Source organism: Heteronotia binoei, chromosome 1, assembly GCF_032191835.1.
Source record: "Heteronotia binoei isolate CCM8104 ecotype False Entrance Well chromosome 1, APGP_CSIRO_Hbin_v1, whole genome shotgun sequence".
NCBI classification, from domain to species: domain Eukaryota; kingdom Metazoa; phylum Chordata; class Lepidosauria; order Squamata; family Gekkonidae; genus Heteronotia; species Heteronotia binoei.
The window spans coordinates 239216594-239238671 of record NC_083223.1 but is presented as its reverse complement, the minus strand read 5'-3'; the positions used below and the strand labels follow the sequence as shown (position 1 = coordinate 239238671).

The 22078-nt window shown below is 43.6% G+C and overlaps 1 protein-coding gene across 4 annotated transcripts in view; it reads left to right on the top strand.

Moving 5' to 3' along the window:
* Positions 1 to 11337: 11337 nt before the first annotated feature.
* XPO1 (exportin 1) overlaps positions 11338 to 22078 on the top strand; it is a 54927-nt gene continuing 44186 nt past the window's right edge. The window contains exons 1-3 of one of the 4 annotated variants that reach the window (XM_060249813.1): positions 11338 to 11494; positions 16619 to 16750; positions 19643 to 19744. In XM_060249813.1, coding sequence (XP_060105796.1) covers positions 16625 to 16750; positions 19643 to 19744 — 228 coding nt within the window. In that variant the 5' untranslated portion in view covers positions 11338 to 11494; positions 16619 to 16624. Of the gene's footprint in view, positions 11495 to 11820; positions 12937 to 16618; positions 16751 to 19642; positions 19745 to 20838; positions 20903 to 22078 lie in introns of those variants that run through there. The other 3 variants (XM_060249792.1, XM_060249802.1, XM_060249821.1) reach the window with 3 other exon arrangements.

The following is a 22078-nucleotide window of genomic DNA, read 5'->3' as shown; positions in this document are numbered from 1 at the left end:
CAACAGAATGTACAATGCCTCAGAATTTACACTTTCCTCCAAGCAAACCATATTAAGTAGACTTGCTTAGAATGGCACTATTAATCACCCGTATCTCATCCTTCCTTCAAAGAGGACTTCAGGGAAGTATTTAACCACAGGAGGTAGATTAGACTGACTCTGGGGCCAAATCAGATGTGGTGGTGGGTAGCTTCTAGCCTGAGAAGACTGTTAAGATGAATATACTTTTTTTAACCATTTTCATTCACAGGATATTATTATGTTTGTGATTGATAATTTTACACTGGTTTGAGTATTTCATTGTATTTGATTTTGTGAGCCAGCCTGAGATCTCTAAACAGTTGTCATATACGTAAATGGGTTGTCTTAGAACCTACTAAGGAGCAATAGCAGAGATGAAGGCTCATGGTGTGGATCCCAGCCATGATGCTGGACTGGAATTTAATCTCTCCCCATTCTGGAAAAGTTGCTTTTTTTCCTTCTAGAGAAAGAGAGCCAAGTGGGGAGCAGCAAAAGGGTTAAAACCTCTTCCTCCTGCACTGTGCCCCCAATAATCAGCTTTGCCCTTTTAAAAATTCAGGCAAGAACCATCTGAAGACTGTTGTGACACAGCATTGTGTCTGTTGGTCAAGAGGAAGTGATATCTAACCAGACCTCAGATTCAGCAGGAGCTCACAGGAGTGCAGCTCCTGAACCTTTGTGAGGATTCCCCCTCTTCCTCCACACCTACCTGGTCCATTGAATAGTAGGTGCAGCTGCATGACAAGCCCTGGATTAGGAAAGCTGCCAGCCAGCCACCAGGGGCTTTGCCACACCCCCAGCAGCCCTCATTAACCCCTAGAGAAGCTGACGCCACCCTTTCTCCACATGTGATTTTGGGTGGTGGGTGGCTTGCTGGCCTTTTGACTGGGGGGGCAGCCCAGGAGAGCCCCAGGCAAGCAAGGCCTGCTTGGGCTGGCTGGATCTCTAGCCAACCCAAGCAGACCTCGCCCACCTGGGGCTCTCCTTTCTTGCTTCGGGTTGCTTTTGGCTGGGGGGGGCATATGCTAATGTTATGCTAATGAGCTCTGCCACCTATTTTTCTACAAAATGACCCCTGTATCTAACCAACTAAAGGTTGTAGTCTTTGTAATCCTAGTTATTGCAAACATACAACTCCCTTAGCTCTTCTCATGGACAGGGGTTGACAGGGAACACAAAACCAACTGCTTATTGTATTAACATTCTGTTCCTAAAAAGTGTTTTCCTGTATTACAAGTCAACTGCAACGACACTGCATTTGACAAACTTCAGCACGGTAGATCACAAGTTCATCATGTTACACTAATATTCCAAAACAATACCATGCTAGATACATTCCATTATTAGGGTTGCCAAGTCCCTCGGAGCATCCAGCTGCGGGAGTGGGATACCTATTGTACCACAGAGTTTTCCCACCCAAATGGCTAGAGCGTCCGGGAAAACCATAGTTTCCCCGGAAACGCCTAGAGTGGCTGCCGCATGGCATCACCAGCATGATGATGTCACTTCTGGATGACATCATCGCACCGGCGACATCGGGGGAGGTTCCCCCTTCTGGCCCAATGTGGGCCAGCGGATTGGGAACCTCCCAGGTGGGGGATTTCCTGCCTGGACCGGGGGTTTGGCAGCCCTATCCATTATAGTCCAGGCAATATAATTTAATCTCAAAAGTACTGCAGAAAAAATATTTGTTATATTACAAGGCTCAGGAAGATTTGCTCTTTCACAGACAAAACTCCTAGTTTAATTCCTTTAAAAAATCCTTTATTTCTATACTTGCTTTCCCCCTCTCTTTTTCACACAACTCAACACCCTCAGTATCATTTGAAATAATTAAAACTGAAGAATTAATCAAAAGTGCAAAATTCAAATCAATATACATTTTGAATTTACATACAATTCAGAATGTACTGTGAACAAAATAAGTAGCAAAACTGATTTTTTTTTCCCTATCAAATGGTTTTAAAGACCACTTGCATTGATTTTAAAGTACATTTGACACATATTTTGGTATATAAAGCATAAGCTTATCTATAACTTTTCCCACTGAAGGTCATGGCAAAGTATTACACCGTAAGACATTATGCGGGTAGCTGGTTATATAATGTAATATTAAATTGAAACACATATTCATACTAATGCCCTTTTGTGTTCAGGACAAGGCTTTATGAACCTATTTGAAACAGCTAAACCATTTCATGTATTAAAAATGTGATGTACATAAATGTCTAATAATTGCTATAAAACTGAAGTATCTCAAATGCTAGTTATCTCAAATGCACCGAACTGATTTCCTTATTCCTGCAATACTGTCAAGAGGTTACTTTTATAGTAAGAATTTGTAATGAACACAAAAGAGGTGTAATCATTTATGCAACAGTGTAAAATTGAATGTCCATGACCCAGTCAAAATATAAAAGAAGTACTTTGTATCTCTAGGAGCAATTCTAAGCAGGAGGTGCCATGGCTCAGAGGTAGAGCATCTGCTTGTAATGCAGAAGGTCCCAGGTTCAAACTTTGGCATCTTCAGTTACAGGGTCTGGCAGCAGGTGATGAGAAAGACTTTGGCCTGTGACACCACAGAGTAACTGTCATTCTAAAGTAAACAATGCTGAGCTTGATGGACTGATGATTTGATTCAGTATAAGGCAACTTCATATGAGTTCATTTAGGTGTACTCAGAATCTTATTGAATGGGACTTAGTCCCAGAAAACATCCTTAGGATTTTAGACTTACGATCTGCTTTACTGCCAATACCACATTCACCAATATTAGGCTGCAGTCACAAAAATGCAAGGTATATTAGGTATTTCAGAAGATTCCAAAATCAATGTTACACCTTCTAATAGCTTTTCATTCTACTAGAACAGTTTAGCCGAAGTAAAGAATAAATTAAGATTGAAAGCTCTAACTGGTGAAATTAATCCAAAGGTTTAATTACATATTAAAATTACACTGGGCTAGCAACAAGCAGATTCTAAATTTGAGAGTTCAAGAAGGACCTTTATTCAATCATATAGGTTTCCTCTTCCCCATACCAATTTAGTTATGGATTTATTTCCCTTGGATGCAAAGCGGAAGGCAAACTTGTTTTTCAAAATGAACCTAATGTTTTATTTCTAATAACAAATGACTTCACACAAATGATATTACTATGTTCAGCTAAAATGAATATTGGTATATCCAATCTTCCATAACACGTGCTTCTTGAACTTGTGTCATTTTAGAATACTTGCTCAGATGTATTGCTCAGCTAGCAAATGTTCCTATTTGTAGGTATGATTGACAACATATATTTTATACCAATAAACAATAAGCTTTATGTATTACGAGAACTCACAATTTATCTAAATTGTTCCTTCATTATTTTTAAAAGCCGCCATCATTGATTTCTGCCATACTTCATAACAGAAGTATTCCTAATTAGTAAACTGTAATGAGAATACACATTTCATTTTATTCTTAAGGAACACACTTAATTAAAAAATGTGCTCCCCCCATTTCACCATAGGTTTGGAAACACTGCGTGTCTATGCACACAGATTGTGAATGCATAACCAGAGAACAGGAATTATCCTGGATTTACCAATACAAAGTAAAAGAATATATACAGAATATATTATTATTATTATTAAAAGAATATTATATTATATTAAAAGAATATTATATTATATTAAAAGAATATTATATTATATTATATTAAAAGAATATATTATTATTAAAAACTAGCATTATTTTTAACTGTGACGTATACAGAATCAAAGTTTCTTTGTGGTCTACATTCTTTGGGTGAACAAAAACATAATTCTAGAGGGGTAGCTGTGTTAGCTGATTACAAGTCCAGTTTCACTTTAAAGACTAACAAAAAATAAGCTTAACATAAACAGGGTTGTAGAGCTAACCAGAAGACTAAAAACAGAACTGAAGCAAAGCACAAGTATTAACATGACACATTAAATGATGGAAAAATTACATAGTAGGACCCTAATTTTGACAATAGTATAGACCACAGTCCCTAACAATTTATCCAAGTAACTTTCTTAAACATTTAAGAGTCGGACTTGACTGTGCAAATGAACAACAAAAAATTCTACTGTCTGCATAGAAAAGCCCTCTTAAATAATTCAGTTTTAGAATTTGGAAAAAGCCAGGAGAGTGGGCGCCATCCTGACCTCCTCAGGCAGACCATTCCATAAGGTGGTATGCACAACTGTGAAGGCATGTGTACAGGCAGTTGTTGATTTTGCTTATTTGCAGTTTGGTACCTACAGAAGACCTGCTCCAATGAGTGCTGCTGTCATGGCAAAGCATGAGGGGAGAGGCGGACTCATAAATATGGGGGGTCGAAGGCCATGAAGGGTTTTGTATGTGATGTCTAATGCCTTAAAGTTAAACTAAGCCCAGTAGCCAGTGAAGTGCCTGCAGGATGGGAGTTAATGTGTATGCTCCATCTGGCTCCTAATAGCTGAGCTGTAACATTCTGCACTAGCTGGCGTTTCTGAATTGATTTTGAGGGCAAACTAATGTACAGTGCATTATATTAGTCTAGTCCTGATGTTACTGTGGTGTGGATCCAGGTGGCCCAATCAGCCTTATCAAAGCAAGAGGACATCTTTTGAGCCTTTTTTTTTTTTGTAGCTGCATTAATCTCCAGTAATAATGCTGGATCCAGTTTAACCCCAAGGCTCTTAACTGAGTCAGCAAGGGTCAGCTGAACTCCCATCAAAAGTGTGGAGTACAATGTCCTTCAATGTCTCCACTTTTCCAACAAGCATTACCTCTGTCATTTCAGAGTTTAGTTTCAATTTTTTCACCCAGCCAATTTACCAGAGCAACCAGGAAGCACTTTAGGACCTCCACTGCATCACCTAGGCATTTGGATAAGGATATATAGAGCTGGGTATCATCCGCATATTGATGACATCCAACCTCAAATATATATATTTGTCCTGAAGGCTTTATATAGAGACTGAAAAGCATGGGGGATACAATTGCACCCTGTGGCATTCTACAGCGTAGGTTCCAGACTAATGCCTAGTTTGAATCTGCAACTGTTTGAGTCCTACTCATGAGAAATTATTTGAACCAATTAGACATGCATCCCTTGACACCAACGTTTGCCTCCAAGTGTCTCAATAAGATGGTATGATATACTGCATCAAAGGCTGCAGATAAATCCAATAATACCAACAAAGAGGCATGACCTTTGTCTACACAAATGTCAACTAAAGCTTACAGGGCCATCTCTGTCCCGTTGCCCAGCTTGCAGCCACACTGAAAAAGGGTCTAGAGCAGATGAGTTATCCAAGACCTGGAGGTGGTCTGCTACTGCCCTCTCATTTTGCCAAGACATGGAAGGTTAGAGAGGCGGTGATAATTTGCCACATCATTTTTCTGTAGTGATGCCATTTTTAAGCAGCACTCTTTGAGTAGCTGAGAGAAAGTGCCCTGAGTCTGTGACTAATTTATAGGGGACCACTTCTTTCATTTCATTTGATTTATATCCCACCCTACCCCACCGAGGCGGGCTCAGGGCTTCTCTCCTATGTTCCACTATGATAGCTTCACCCACCTGATCAGGGCCTTCTGCAGGTGTCAACCTATAAATGGGCAAGATCAGCAGCTGCCCATATATGTGCATTCTCTGTTGCGGCCCCCACCTTACAGAATGACCAGCCTGATGAGTTCAAAGGACTCCCACTCTCCTAGAAATCTGTAACTATGAACAAAGAAAGTGTGTAGGCCTACCTTGAACTGATCCTGCTAACTGAAGAGCTGCCAATGCAGAGACAGCAGAATGGAATTAATATACATGGTCTGCCTAGCTCCTGATAACCAAACTGCAGCATTCTGCACCAACTGGAGTCTCTGAGTTGACTTCAAGGAGAGATCTATGTAGAGTGAATTGCAGTAGTCTAGGTGTTACCAGGACATGGATCCAGGTAGCCAGATTGGCTGAGCTGGGCAGGGGGTAGGGAATCCAAGCTAAATTAAGTTGGAAGTTTTTCCAGCAGTGATGATAGATCCATGGAGAAACCCTAAATTCTTAACTAAGTCAAAAGCTGAACACCATCAAGGTAGAAAGCACAATATCCTTCACAATCTCCACCTTCCCAACCAGCATTACCTCTGTCTAGAAGGCAGTAATTCAGGACCACATCACCAGGAGATTTGGATAAGGAGATATAGAGTCAGGTATCATAACGAGATTGATGATGGCCAATCCCAAAACAGCAAATGATTTGTTCTAAGGGATCTACGTAGAGGCTGAATAACATCAGGGATTGCACCCTTTATTTTCCCCTCTCTTAACTGAACAAGCTTCACAGATATTGGTTACTCCAGGTAGATATTTGTTATTTGACATTATTTCTGGCATGGATAATATATGCAGAATCATGGAGACTTTCATTTCCAAGTGGACAGGTCCTGGTCTTAATAACATCAGCTCTACCACTTTGGGTTCATGCTCCAGTGTAACATATACTATCATGAATCTGCTGTCTAGACTGAACATAGGACTATTCCTACAAAAAATAATAAAGACACAAATATGACATTAAAATTGCAATATTTTTAAAAATGTGTTAATATAGAATGGATTAAGTTCTCTTTCCTTGAAGCTGGCCAATTGTGAAATCTTCACACTTCCACATTTCTATTGCTTCTATGGATATGCTATGGATGTACAGCTCATGCATCTGATGAAGCAAGCTCTGAGTCATTATGCTAAAGTTATATTAGTCTTCGAAGTGCCAATAGATTACGGGCAACCCAATCCAGAGATAAGGGGTGGCCAGCCACAGCGTAGCTGCCATGCCACTAGTAGAATTCCTGAGGACTTCGGCACGCTGGACCGTAGGGAGGGGAAGAGGTGTAGCTTGCCGTGAGGGAGACAGTTGCCATGGCAATGCTGCTGGCAGAGGCATGGAAGGGAGGCGGAAGCAGCCAGAGGGGAGGGCCAGCCCTCCCCCCTATTGGCCAGTGCTGGCGCATGCGCTGCGGCTCATGACAGTCAGGGATGGGGAGAGGTGGCCCCAGAGAGGCTGATAGCCATCCCCAACCTGCCCCCAGAGAACGGAGCCAATGATAGGCAGACCATCACAGGCACAGGAGAGATGGCCCACCAACACAGGGAGGGAACAGGAGTGAGGCTGGGCATGCACGCACGAGAAGTCTGGTTTGGTGGCGAGGTGGGGGTGTGGGCGAGACAGGCCTGCACGGGACCACAGAAAAGCCGTCAATCCCCTCACACCCTCCTGCTGTCAGAGACTCTGCCAATGGCAGGCAGACAAACAGGAAGTACCAAGTGCAGGCGTTCTCTGTCATAGACACACATGGAATGGAATGTGTGTCTGGGAGTGAGCAGCCCAGCAGCAGACACCCCCCCACCCAGAGACCCCCTGTGGTGACACCCCCTGCCATGTGCACGGAACACCTCCCCCGGGGGCCACAGAACTCAGAGTGCGAGTGCATCAGCCACAGAACTCTGAGTCCACATCAACAGCCCCCCCCTAATGCCCTGCACACAACAGCCCTGTGGGGTCAGGTAGGCTGTCAGCCCGGGCAGGCTGAGGGGCGGCACTCCCCTCCCCTGTCCAGCCATGCGGGGGGCAGCGTGGCGGCTCATAGACCGTTCCCCCCCCCCAAACCCAAGTCTGCCCACCCTCCCAGGCATTCCCTCAGAGAGGCCATGGGGGGGGCGGTTGCCCAGGGAACGTGCAGCAGATGCCAAGCGGGAGAGACAACAGAGGGCACAGCTGACTTTATTTTTCCGGAACAGTGTGCAATAGTCTCCCTGGCGCACACTGGGCAGTCTCGCCATGGGCGGGGCTCCATTCCAAGCGGCAGGCAGAAACAGCTGAGGGAGTGGGGGGGGCAGTGGAGCGGCACATGCGGAAGCCTCTGTGTTGGAGTTCCACCTGCAAAAATGGAGATAGAGATCAAGAGCAGCGGCAGGGGCAGCGGCTGGAAGAGAGGGCTGTGTTTCAGCCAGGCACTCTCTTAAAGGGACAGTCTCTGACCCACCTCCCCACAACGGGGCAGCTGCCACACACACACACACCGTGTCCTGCTAGAGGTTGTGAACACGGCAGAGAGCAGACCAAGGGAAGGGAGCAGGCTGCAGCACAGGGGAGCGGGGTCAGCAAATCCCCCCTGCTGGAGTCCACTGCCTGGGTCAAGTGCCAGAGACGCTTGTACACCGAGCAGTTGAGAGTGAGGGGAGGGGGAGGCCGGGGGTGGGGACAGTGGAACTTACCCAGCCATGGGCGGCAGTCCTCGCATGCAGAGCCTCCGGGAGCCCAGAACCTGCGGAGACCTGGAAACAAGAGCAGTTAACCCCAGCGGAGAGTCTGCTCTCTCCCCCTCGCAAGTCAAAGATACTATCAAAGCGACCGTGAGGTGCAAAACCCATCATCAACGTGCCTGCCTGTCCCTCACTCTAAGCCTGTATGGCCGGGAGCTCGCCAGCAGAACTTCCCACCACACGCTGCTCTCCCTAACAACAGAGTTGTGCGAGGCCAGAGCAGAAGTATTTCTAGGAGGGGTGAGGCCGTGATTGGGTGTTGGGGAGGGGGCTCGTCAGCCCGAGGCGCAAGGGGATTGGTGAGGCAATCACACCACTCCCTAAGGGGTTTGCAAGCTTCCACAGCAGCAGAAGCGACCTTTGTTTTTGGTTTCAACGAGTGCCTATGGGGCACACCACTGTTTTTGCAGGCGTAAAGCTGCGCCTCTCGGGGGGGGGGGGCGTGTCATGAGCCAAACTGCTCAGGAAGCCACTTAAGCCTGGCCATCCCCCCCAACTCCACCCCATCCTCTGCCTGAACGCCACGCTCCACCTTTCGCTTACGCTGGGCGCAGCCGCCGTCAGTCAGAGCGGCGCTTGAGTGTCCCCCCACCCACGGAACTCCCCTCTGCTGGGGCAGCGCCAGTTGTACGTTGGTGCAAACCCTTCCTGCGCCCACGTACCGGCTCGTCTGCTCCCAAAAAACTTTCCGCCCCCTCCCTCTGGATTGCGCTCTTAATTTTCCGACACTATTACATTGTCCTTCTCTCTCATAACCTTTATCTTTCTTATCTTTCTTATCTTTTCCATGCACCTTATACCTTTTGTTCGCTATTTATTACCTGCCCATTTTATTTCTTCCATGTGCAGTGCTATATATACCCATATATAAAATATCACTATAAATTTTATTAAAATAACATTGTTATACTATATACAGATGACTAATTTGGAAGAGCTAGCACTCCCCAAGGTATGCAGTTGCACTCTGTATTTACTTTATGTTTACAGCACAGTGTTGTAGCTTGAGTGTTGGCCAGGGGATGCAAGAAACCCAGGTCTGAATCCCTGCTCATGTGGGGTCTTAGATTAACCCATTGACAAGGTTCATTAATTCATAACCTATCCTTCTCTGTAAACAGGTCTCAGTGTGGGTGGGTTCCCAAAATACACAACAATTTAAAATTGAATTAAAAGTAAACAGTAAAAGTAAAAGTAAACAAGCGTAACAATTTAGTTTTAACAATTACAAATAACTATTTCAGATGCTGCCAGCAAACGCACAATTCAATTGCCTTCCATGATGGGAGAGAAGGAGCCAGGCTAGCTAAAAAACCCCATTGTCCTCAACTGTAGGCTTCGCAGAACATCCCTGTCTTACAAGTCCTGCAGAAATCAGTTGGGACCTGCAGGGCAAAAATGTCACTTTGGAGAGTTCCACCAGGACAATGCTAGGGCCAGACAGCTTTGGGGCCAGGGATTTCCAGTAGGTTGTTCTTGTAAGAGTGTAATGCTTTGGGGGGGATATACCAAGAGATGTGCTCCCATAGATATATTGGTTCCAGATCATGTAGGGCCTTAACGGTTAACAAGAAAACCTTGAGCCTGATCCAGTATTCAACCATGAGTTAGTGCAGCTGGTGGAGTACCAGCTGAGCATGAGCTGTCAATGGAGTTCCTGTGAGAACTTTCACAGTCGCATTCTGATTCTGGATCAGCTGTAACTTTCGGATCAGTCTTAGGGAAAGCCCTGTAAGGAACCTCAGCAGGCCACAGCCAATTGCAATTAGCATTCTCAGGTCTTCAGGGGAGGGACCCCTTTGCCTACAGCTTGTTCTGTTTTGCAAGTTGATTTTTTTGCAACCTACTACAGGAATAAACTGGATTCACTAGGAATCATGGGGGAGGGGCTGAGTTTGAAAAATATACTTGCACACCTCCCCATCCAGAATTTGATTAAGCTCTCATGTGACCCGATTTTCCTGCCCAACTGACAAGACACTCAATCATGAACTTCACCACTGGATAATAGAAGCAAGTGGCTAATGAGAAATCAGATGGTGGTGGTGGGGATAAATGCTTGGACAACTTCCCCACCACCCTCCAACAGCCTGTCATCACTATGAGACTCCCTAGTACTTCTCAGTCCTTTTCAGGCATTTGAGTCATTCCACTTTTCTTTCTGCATAGATGAGGAATCCCACCCCCAACCAGCTTGCTTTTGATTGGTTCATGACTTGCTGTAACCACTAACTTAACTATTAGATTAAGACATTTACTTCACTCCTCTTCTGAGAGGTTGGATGAAATACGTATTCCTTTCCTCCTCAAAACATCCCTGGCAGGTTGTTACTCAAAGACAAATAAACTAGATTAAAGTCACCAAACGAGCGTCATGACAGAATAGAAATTATGTTACTGATAGTGATGGCAGAAGAAACATTTTAAATCGGAATAAGAATTTAGTTCGTATCTCTGGAATCAGGAGTTTCAAACAATTAGATTACATCCCTGTTGTTAAAGCCTCTGTAGGAAACTCACTTGTTCCAGAAAACCTCTTTCCCAACCTCCCAAAGGCCTTCCCGACTTTATTCAAAGGTACCCAGACTCCTTTCTCCGACAGAAGCAAACAGACCTCCACTCCCTCCCATCCCCCGCAGTTCTCAATGCGCCGTCAAACCCTCGCTTCTCCCTCTCCCCCCCTGCGTCTCGCGCTCATGATCTAATTGCAGCGTCGCGAGCCCAGCCGTAAACGGTCTCCTTCTCCTCCAGCCGCCCCGACGTCATTTAAGGCGACCACCCAATCAGAAATCATTAGCTAGTAAACTCTAGCCCGCGAGAATGGTATTTGAAGACTCGAGGAAGAGGGCGGGAAGGCGGGAGAGGTAGACGGGATTAAGCGAGACAGGCAGCTCATCTTGACCAATCAGAGAGAGCGTCGACTCCCGGCCTTCCCACCTAATTCCACACTCACAGATGGACGAACACTCTCTTCCCACCTTCACCCTCTTCTGGTTCCTTTTGTCCCAACCAAGATCTGCGGGAGAGCAACCAGGGGAAGAAGGGAGGGGAGGGAAACCGTGGACGGGCGTGGCTTCCAAAAACCCCGCGCGCGCGCTCAGGAGGGGAGGAGGAGAAAAGACGGACGCCCTCACGAGCCAATGAGGCTCAGGGGTCCATTTTGTGTAAGTTTTTTTCCCCTCTCCCTCCCTCCCTTTTCCCTTCTACCTCCTTTGGAGTGCCCGCCTCCTCCGTCACTGCTCGGAGCCAATAGGAAGGCAGGGCGGTTTGGGGCGGAGGTTTTCCCCCGCCCCTCCCGCGCGCTGCGAGGCGCCATGGGCTGAAAACTAAACCGAGATGGAATCTCCCAGTCTGAACCGGTTTGAGCCGGTTCCGAGTCTGTGGCACTAGAGAAGGAGGAGGGGGAAGAGCGGAAGGAGAAGCAGCAGCGAAAGAGAGAGAGGGCGCGAGATCTACTATATAGAGAGAGGGGGGCAAGAGGGGAGGGGAGAAGGGAAGGGGGAAAAAAGAAGAAACAGCAGCCGCCCCGCACGCTTGGTTCCTTTGCCGCCTTTACCGTGCGGGGAGGGGGGTGGACGAAAGAGAGTGAGGGAAGGAAGTGTGGGAGGGCGCGTGTTTCTACCTGGGAAGCGTAGCGGGGTTCATTAAGCGCAGGAGTGGAGTGGGGAGGGGAGCCTCTTTTATTTAAAAAACCGAGGGGGTCAGGTATGGAGGCAAACTGAGGGGAGAAAACAGCCCGTGAGGGGTGGGGGGGAAAGGCGGCCCAACCAAAGAGTGGCTGGTTGAGTAGAGGAGGGGGAGGGTGGGAGAAGCAGCCGAGTTGGGGAGTGGGTGGGTCGCTCTCAGTCTCTTTTTTGGGTGTGCGAAGAATCCCCTCAGTTCTAAGAGGAAGGGGGTGGGAAAGGCTGGAGATATTCCCCTTGCCGCAGAACTTAAGGGAGAAAAAGTGTTTCTGGAAAAAAACCCACTCTTATTTATGCTTAATTTGCGTTGTGAATGAGGTGTGAGGATTAGAGCTTAATAGTAAAGTGCGGGTGGGGGGCTGCAGTGGCTCCCCTACACAATCTAAGGAAAGGGCGGGAGAGAGAGAATAGGGGAGGGGGCAAAGAGGACGTCTTCCTCCTCCTCCTGCAAGACCTGCCTGAAGTTACTCGCACTCCTCGTGGCTTTTTTGGCGTGGGGAAGTAGGAGGGGTGTGCCTGCACGCGTGTACTTGTGTGTTTGAATGGATGGCAAAGCCCTGATCCCTCTGTGTGGGCGTGTTAGTAACTTTACAGAGTTTGAGAGGTAGAAAGTGAAGGTGTGTAGATATATATATATATTTATATACATATATTTTTAAGATCACTTTTTTGTTGGGGGGGTTGTTAGGTAGGGGGCGGTGAAGGGATTCGATGAACCAGTCTCGGGTCGTTTGTAAAAATAGTGTAAGGTACCTCTCTCTTTTGTTTGTGTGGGGAGAGTTGTGAACGAAGGCTGGACAGGTCTTTGCAACCCTCTTCCTCCTCGTGCTTCTTGGCTTTGCTTGGATTTCTTTTCTTTTTTTAAAAAAAAATTGCTGCTGCCCGCTCCCTCTCTAGAAGAAGTAGCTGTGATACTTAATTGGGTAAGTGAGTCTGTCAGTAATCGAAACTTGTGCATGGGACATCGTGGGAAGTGATTAGGGAAGGGGGGGTTGGGGTGGAAAATAACCCCTTAGGGTTAGAGAGTCGCAGAGGATTGGAGGGGCTAGCCTACAGCAGACTAGTGATCCAGGCTGGTGAAAAGTGCATTTGTTACAGTCTTTTGAAGCCTTTTGGGGTGGTGCATGTTGATCCAAGGCCTAAACGGTGTGAGTGGTGTGTAGATGAGCGCTTTATTGTTTCCAAGGGAAAACAGTGATGGGTTAATGGGGGTGGGCAGGCAGGATGCCTGTAGAGGACAAAGTCCGAGGCCTTCCCGTAGTGCATATAGATGACATGAGTGAGCTTGGAGAGTTATGTTTGGACCTTCATAGCGTAGGGGGGAGAGGAAAGGGGTGTGTTTCCAAAACGGCTTAGGGAAGACTTGTTATTGTGGGCCTAGTTGGGAGCCTGCTTGCGTTAAATAAATGACCTGCACCTTAGGAAACAAGCAGTAAAGGCTTAAAAGTAATCGGATGGGGAAAGAAAGCCCAGCCGGTTCCGGCAGGCCGAGACTATCCTTGGAGCATGGCGGGGAGACTGGAGCGAAGCAGCAAGTGTGGGGTTAGAAACTAGAGCTGGGTGGCAGAAGGTAACAGGGAGGGGGGTTAAACTGGCGGGAGATCAGAATAAGGGCCTTCCTTTAAGAGGAAGACAAGACGGCAAGCCGGAGAGCGCCGGAACGTAATTTTTGAATTACTAGGAGTGGAAGTTTCCAGAAATATTTTTGTGTGTGTGTCTGTGTCTCTCTGTGCAGCAGTATTGAAACGTCCGCCTGGATCACGTGGGGGGCCCTGTATAGAAAGCAGGGATAGAGGAGGGAGGGGCTGCAGTGGCCCAGCTGCTCTTTACGGCTTGAGGGGAGGAGAGAGCCAACCCACTCCCCTTTTAAAGGCTTGGCTGCAGGAGGTGGCTGAATTAGATTTTGGAGGGGGGGGGTGTTAAAGAAAATCAGATCGTAGCATAGTTGTGAGCATATCAGCATGAATGTTGTAGATTCTGCAGTGTGCTGTTTGTTGAAGGGCGGCTGCCCAGGCCTTTGCTGTGGGTGGGTGTGTAGCTGTCCTCTTTGGGTGAACCTCATGTCCCTGGGTGATCTGTTTAAGTTATGCTTCTATTACTGATTGCAGCATGGTTTCTCTAATCCATGTTCTGTAATTGGATGATTTTGGCGTATTTCTTGGAAATGTTACGAAAGCAATTATGCCTGTAGTGGGAAGGAAGGTTGTACTGCAGACCCAAGTTCTATATTTCTGCAGACCCTGTTGGTAGGGTTTTGTTTTTTGTATTGTCCATATTTATGTAGCTTTCTTAAACTATTTTGCAGAAGCTACTGGATATAGGTTGAATTTAGGAGAGCCTAGTATATATTACACCAATAGCTAAGTTTGTCATGAATTAGTGGCAGTACAGTTATTAATGGAATTGTGAATTAAGAACACAAAGCTCTATATTGTAAACTTTGTAGAGCAAAATGAACTGGTGTGCAGTATAAAGTGTGAAATAGAAATCTGACTCTGGGCATCACCTATTCCACGTTTCATTCTCTTGTTCATACAGTTGGATATGGTTCATATTTAAGAGCCTCTAAAATGCAGCAAGACAACAGAGTTAGCTCCCATATTAATTTGGAGCCAGTATTAAGATGACAACATAATCATGTTGATCTCATTGTACAAAAGCTGACATACAAAAATTTGAGGTACAGCCATGATGACGATATATAAGTTGCATCCACAAACAGAAGCAAGTTGGTAATTTCAGAAGTGTTTGGAGGGATAGAGCACTGTCTTTCCTGCATTGGTGAAGTTTATAATGTCCACTCAGATGGAAAATAAAAACAAAGTTTGCACTTGTCATGATGCAGTTGTTACAGTTAGGAGAAGGCTTTTCTAAAAAGGAAGGCCAGTGTTTGGTAATGAAAGTTGCATTATGTTAAGACTTCAAAGTTTTTGTGTGTAACTGTTTGCTTGCAGCAGCATATTTAAGGGGGTGTGGCCAAGCATAGAAGATAAATTGTAATTTGATACTTAAAGCTAATCTCTTCATACACATGTTTCTTAGACAAAGAGGTCCAAAGACAGTGTACTTCTAAGTTTGAAATTATGCCTGTCAGTTCTGTTTTCAGATCATAGTAGGAATAGCCATTGGGAGAGGCTATCACAGTGGCATAGGGAGGATTAAACTACATCTACTATTCTGCTTTATATTTCTGGGTGTGTTCATCCTGAAAGAATTTAAACTGGTTTTGATAGTACTAGGCATCTGATTTGTCACAGCACAGTTTAAGTGAAATCAATTTCTTTGTAGCTCACTAAATAGGTATATCGTCAGTGTTAAGAATCTTAAGTCACAGTGAAAAAATTTGCATCATTCTTGCAGTAATTTAATTATTGTGATAGTTTCCCAAAAACATTTGAAATCTATGAAAATATTAGCTTTTGCACAGGAGATACTGATAACATTTTCCATCAACTATAGCAGGGGTGGCCAAACTTGCTTAACCTAAGAGCCACACAGAATAAACATCAGATGTTTGAGAGCTGAAAGACATGAATGTCAGATGTTTGAGAGCTGCAGGACAGAAAGGAAGGAATTGTTCATTAATGATTTTTGGCCACTGTGTGACACAGACTGTTGGACTGGATGGGCCGTTGGCCTGATCCAACATGGCTTCTCTTGTGTTCTTATGAATAAACATCAGATGTTTGAGAGCTGAAAGACATGAGCGTGAGATGTTTGAGAGCGGAAGAAAGGAGGGAAGGAAAAATGATGGAGGGGAGGGAGAAGAGTTGGAAAGAAAGCAACTTTAATTTTAAATGCACTGTCTAAACCAGCCAATGGGGCAGTGTGTACTTCGAGAGCTGCACAATATGTGTGAAAGAGCCACATGTGGCTCCTAAGCCTCAGTTTGGCCACCCTTGAACTATAGCATAGATGTCTGCTCTACTTGTGAACCTCCTGATGGCACTTGGGTTTGTTTTTGTTTTTTTTGTTTTTGACCACTGTGTGACACACAATGTTGGAATGGATGGACCATTGGCCTGATCCAACATGGCTTCTCTTATGTTCCTTAGACAAGGAAACTAGCAATGACTGGAGTTACTGAGGGAAACTGCAACAGCATAAGAGAAGCTGGGGGTAGCAGTGTTAAGGGCTGCATAGCATAATTATATGTTAGATTTTGTGGAGGAAACAAATTAACCAAGCATAAAGGCAAATGTGCATAATTCCTTGTGATGAGTTACTTACAGATGTGTTAACTTCAGAATGAAGTTCAAAACTTCAGTGAGTTGGATCAAAGGTGGCTTGAATGTTGCTCTTATAGCGCATCTTGTCTAGCCTTCTGCTGTGGTGACCCGTGCCCCCACCCCTTGGAGCTTGGGAACAGGGTGTGGGGTGTTGCATGGAGGTTTGCAGTACAAAGAGGGAAATTGTCCCCTCTTTCTTGCATACAAGGAAATGCCCTATTCTTTTGAAAGGGAGAGTTTAGTCCACCCAAATATATTTTGCCTGGTAAGAAAGAAGGACATAGCTGCTACTCTTGATGGGGGAGCGGGGGGCTTTGTATTTCTGAGATTTAAGTCTAAATACATTGTTTAACATTTTTTTCTTCAAAATTTACAGTAATCTATGCCAGCAATTATGACAATGTTAGCAGACCATGCAGCACGACAGCTGCTGGATTTCAACCAGAAATTGGATATAAATTTGTTGGATAATGTGGTGAACTGCCTATATCATGGAGAAGGAGCCCAGGTAGAGTATATGTTTGGAAACCTGAAACTTGCAGTTTGATTATGTCCAAGGCTTATCTCTAGAGGAAGAAACAGTTTGTTCTCTTAAACTCTTCAAATTTGACTTTTAATCAGCTAGTTTTTGGAGACCTTCTAAGTAAAAAGAACAGTACTACAGTTATACTGAGGAAAATCAAGACAATGTTTTCCAGCCTATGCTGTATTTCAGTAATGGGATGATAGAACTGTATAAACTTTGGTAGGGCAGCTTGGCTAACTTTTTCCTTTGCTTAGAGAAAGTTCAAGCATATAATCTCTGCTGTCGTAATACGACTTTGGCGCTTATACGTTACACTATTTTAATTGGAAAGTAAATCTGATCAGATTTTTGGTGGCATTAGTTTTAATCTGTGTCACTCTCCAAAAGGTATACTTACAGTAAAGTTGTCTTTTAAAAATGTTAGATAAAATCAGTGGTTATGAGGTGGACTAAGGCCGGTAAACTGAAGCTCAATCCAGACAAGACTGAGGTGCTGCTCACCTATAAATTGCGCAGGAATTGAGCAGTCAGCCTGTACTGGAGGGAGTTGCACTCTTCTTAAAGGTACAAATTCCTAGCTTAGGGCTCCTGGCCTACAGTTGAAGCCTAAATCTCCTACGTGGCATGTAGTCCCTTTTGTCAGCTTTGGCTGATACATCAGCTACAGCCATTCTCTGAAAAGCATAATCTAGCATGTTCTGACTACATCTAGTTGAAATTACTGTTATATGGTTAACATGGGGACTACGTAAATACAACAGCCAAGCTGTTGTTAGGGCCAGATTACAGTGATTGTATCGCCCCAGTGCTGAAGGATCTGCACTGCCCGTATACATATGGCTGCTGGTATTTTTGTAGGCACAATTCAAAGTGCTAGTTCTTACCTTTAAAGCCCTAAATGGCTTGGGGCCAGGATACTTGATGGACCACCACCTCCCATATTGTTCAGTCCACCTGTTAACACCACTACTCTGTGCCCCCACCTACAGAGGTGAGGTGGTATGGCAACTGGAAATGGCTTTTTCTGTAGTGGTAACTCACTTATGGAATGCTGTTCCCCTTGAGGCTCAAAATAAATACCACAACACAGTCCCAAAGTTCATAGAATGAATATTTTGATTTTTTTTTCCAGCTCTATTTTTGAGTGAGCAGCACCAAAGTATGCAATGCCAAGAGCATAACTTTGTACTGTCTGGTGTATCTGTGTAGAGTCTGAATTTCCCTTTTTTCACCTATACCAGAATGAATGTTCAAGACCAAGAAAGAAGCCAGTAGATCAAACAGTGTGGTGTTCTGGTTATAGCAGAATATTCCTATTCTGCCACAGAAGCTCAATAAGTGGTCTTGGGCCAGTCATTTTCCCAAGTGAACCACCCTATATGGGCGCTGTTATGAGGTTACACTGGTGCTGAGAACAGTGTTGTTAGCCATTCTGGGTTCGTCCTTGGAAGGAAAAGCAGGGTACAAATACTTTAAATAAACGGAGATGTTTCTGTAATATGCAACATTCATAATACTCAACACTTAGGAGAGTTCTGATATAAAAACAATATCCAGTTTTTCTTTACTTAAGAACCTTAAAAGTTTCATCATTCCTGGAATACAGTTAATAGACCCAAAGTTAAAGAACTTGTAACACAAAGGCAACCAATTCTACAGAGTAAATTGCGCCCTGCAGACTCCTCTGCTATCTTCTTCATTCTACCAAACCAAGTTTTAAATGAGTGGAGGAAAGAGACAGCAATTGCAACCTGTTATACCTATGTCATGCTTTAGAATATGATTGCTGTTAGGTTGGGGCAATGGTATTGGACCAATTCTGCAGGGTACTCCCCTCTTTATGTTGTGTACAATTTCTGAGGGGTGGGTTGTAACTTCTATAAATGGAGGGGGTTTGCAGAAGCAGACATGTTTCCATCTTTCCCCAACAGTCCCCAGCCACTGAACAAAAGTCATTCAAAGGTGGCTGTGGGTAGGCGTGGGGATTGAGTGAAATCTTTTCTCACCAAATACACTGCATGCATTTTTAGAGGCTTTTCATGGTGGTTGGAGAGAAAGAGATCCTTCAATTTCCTTTAATGCAAAAAAAATATTGGGATTTAGTCCATAACTTTAGGGACAATTGCAGTAACACTTAATGTATGTGTACCTCCTGTCAGGTACACTGTTCCTTAAAGCCAGTTAAACTATAGCAACAGATATGAAGAATGCTTGCTTTTGTGTATTAGAGGCTGTAACTTTTGAAACTGAGCAGAAACAGAACATTCAGATTACATTTTGAGAATCTTAATACCAAAGGATGTTTTACAGAGACCTCCTTTTGTGGATTTATTTTGATTCTGTCATAATAGGTATGTGTGCTTAAATTTTGACCATACAAAAAATTGTTTCATTGGACCCTGTTAACCTAGTCATTCCTCAATTCTGTATTAAGAGCACACTAACACAATTGCTAATGTCTCATGACTAAAGAGTTCTGCAAGCCCAAAACAGCCATTCACAGAGCAGGCTGTCTATTATGTGTGCATTGCTGCTTTGGTCTTATTTTCTATCACTTAGTCTCTGTTGGAAATCAGTTATTTTTCTGCATCTGAATAGCAGGTGTAATGTGGTTATTTTCACTCATGTTGCTGTTTTGGGTATACTTTGTTTGAGTAGGAAGCATATCTATATCAGTGATTTGTAGAAAAATATGTAGTAGAGATCTCCCAAGAGTGGATAATTTTTATAAACTTGAAAAGTAAATTTTGATTGTTGAGTGTGTTTCTGCAGTTTTAATTCAGAAGGTATACCTCAGTTATCAGATGTTTGGGAGACACTGAACTACATAATGTACTTAAGTTTTTAAAATGAGGTTTATATGTCCTTTTCTAGCAAAGGATGGCACAGGAGGTCTTGACTCATTTAAAGGAGCACCCTGATGCATGGACAAGAGTGGATACTATTCTGGAATTCTCTCAGAATATGAACACCAAAGTAAGTTTATGATTTCTAATTGATTTCTGTCTTTCTTCGACTCAGACTTTGAGGAAGGTATCTCGATTTTTAGATTTAGTATTTGTGATTTTTTTTGCCTGTTCCCTAAAACCTTTCTAGTCTGACCCAATACTAGTACACAGTGTTCCATTAAATTGATTTTCTTGTAAAAAGTCTTGAGAAATTCTATGGCACATTGGGATTTGAATAAAAATTTTGGCTGGAGTATGAACAGATCAGAGTGTTACATGGCCATATCATGTCTTTAGATTAATGTGTTTGGCTTTTGTTTATGTTAATGAGAGCCATATGCACATAACTGAGGGCAAAATATGTCTCTAAATACTACTAGAAATAATATTCTATACTGCTTAAAGCAGACAAGGCACCCCAAATGCTTTCTTCAGTTGAATACAAGCCCTGCATGTTTGCAGTGCTGTTGATCAAGCCATGCAACCATGGTAGTGACTCGCTAAAGACAACACTCCTTAGTCTTCTGCAATTCAGTGTTTTCATTGTAGGATTTTTAAAGGGTTAAATAAGTTTGCCAGGTGTATGAAAGCAGTTGTCATACTGTTAAACTTGTGCATGGCCACCTTCTTGAAACATCATCCATACATTTTAACATACTTTGTTACTAGATTGAATACAACTGCGCTCAGAGGAGTTCTTCAGAGTTTGGATGGTGGTTATGTAAATCCAAGTTTTTTGTTTTTTTTTAAAGAAGAGGTTTTGTAAATTTCAGGACAAAGTTAAAAACTTCCTCAAAGTACTAAATTTAAAGTAACCATGTTTGCCTGTTTGCTTGCCTGGTAAACTTTGCTTTTTATACTCACAGACATTACTAATGTTTAAGTTGATTTATCAACAGTATTTTTTAAAACTCAAATTTGTCTTGTGAAAAATGAGATGATTAGAGGAACAGAAAGAAAGCAACAGGTAAAGAATTCTTCAACTTACATAAATTACAAATGATTTGGTGCTGAATTTATGCACTATGACATTTGGCTTTTATGCAGTCATTTTTTTCTTAAAGCTGTTAACACTACCTGATATTAATCATAATGTTCCATTATGTTGATTGCTTGTAATAGGAAGAAAAGGGGTGTCTTCCTGTGCAACTGACACAGCTAGGCTTTGACGGCAGGCCTCCACAAGGTCTACCCTTTTGATTCCCTTTAACTGAATTCTGTTCATCAATTGCTTTTTTTCCTTGTTTGGTTTCTTGGGTGGTGGGAGGGAATGGTTCGGTACATTGAATAAGTGTCCCATAAAATTTCTGCCATAGGGATCATTGTATACATTTTGCATTTTCTGTTTATCTGTCCCATCTTGTAAGTTGGTCATTTAAAAATTATTGTATAATACCTAGAAAACATGTCAGATAGGCCTTGCCATATATTTAGAAGACAGGGATGTGAGGTAAAACCATTTATATGTGTAGATTTTTGTCTGATAGCAAAGAATTTCCCCCCAAAAAAATCTGACTGCAAAAGCAGTTCTATTTCTGAAACCTGGTAAAATAGAGAATGCCAGTAAGAAAAAGCAAACTGGCAATTATTTTTGACTTCTAGTCTGGGTCTACTTTGTCTGTTACTAACATATTCAGGGTGGGGGGTTCACTCCACCATGCTGTATGGAACAAAATACAAAGATGCGTGTTTATCTAGGGTTGCCAGTACAGTGCCTGGCAACTAGCAGGAGGGCTGTAGGTGTGGATATGGGGAGGGGGAAGGTGCAATGCCAGCTGTGGTGTCTTATTACTTAAAGTTTTTATTTAAAATTTACATAGGAATCACCTCTTTTTTTATTGGAGGCGAAGTGACCCTGCAGCTGGTGTTTTGGGTTTTAAGAATTTTTTTCTCCCTCCACAACACAGAGCAGCAGTGGGCAATAGGTTGAGGAGTGGGTAGGGATCAACGGGGGTTTGGTAGCCCTAATGTTATCTCTGTTTCTTTGTAACTTGTAAAGTTGCCTTCAGTTTGTGTGGGTCAGCAGAGTAGTGGCTCAGTAGTCAACCATATGCTTTGGTTTTATAATGTCCCAGGCTCAGTTGTCAGCATCTCCATTTGAATGAATCTGGCAGTGTTTACCTCTGCCAGAGTCCTTGGAGAACTGCTGCCAACCGTAGTTGGTAGTACTGGGCTGTGTGCCATAGCACAGTGTAGGATAGGTTTACATTTTTAACTGTTGCTTCAATAATAAAGTGGGGTTGAATAGGGCAGTGTTTTCAAAAAGATGAAGTTGGTTTAAAAATCCATATAATTTTGTCCCTTTTTTGCAAGTGAGCCAAAATCTAACTCTTATTCATAATATTCTGCTGTCTTGCGTTTT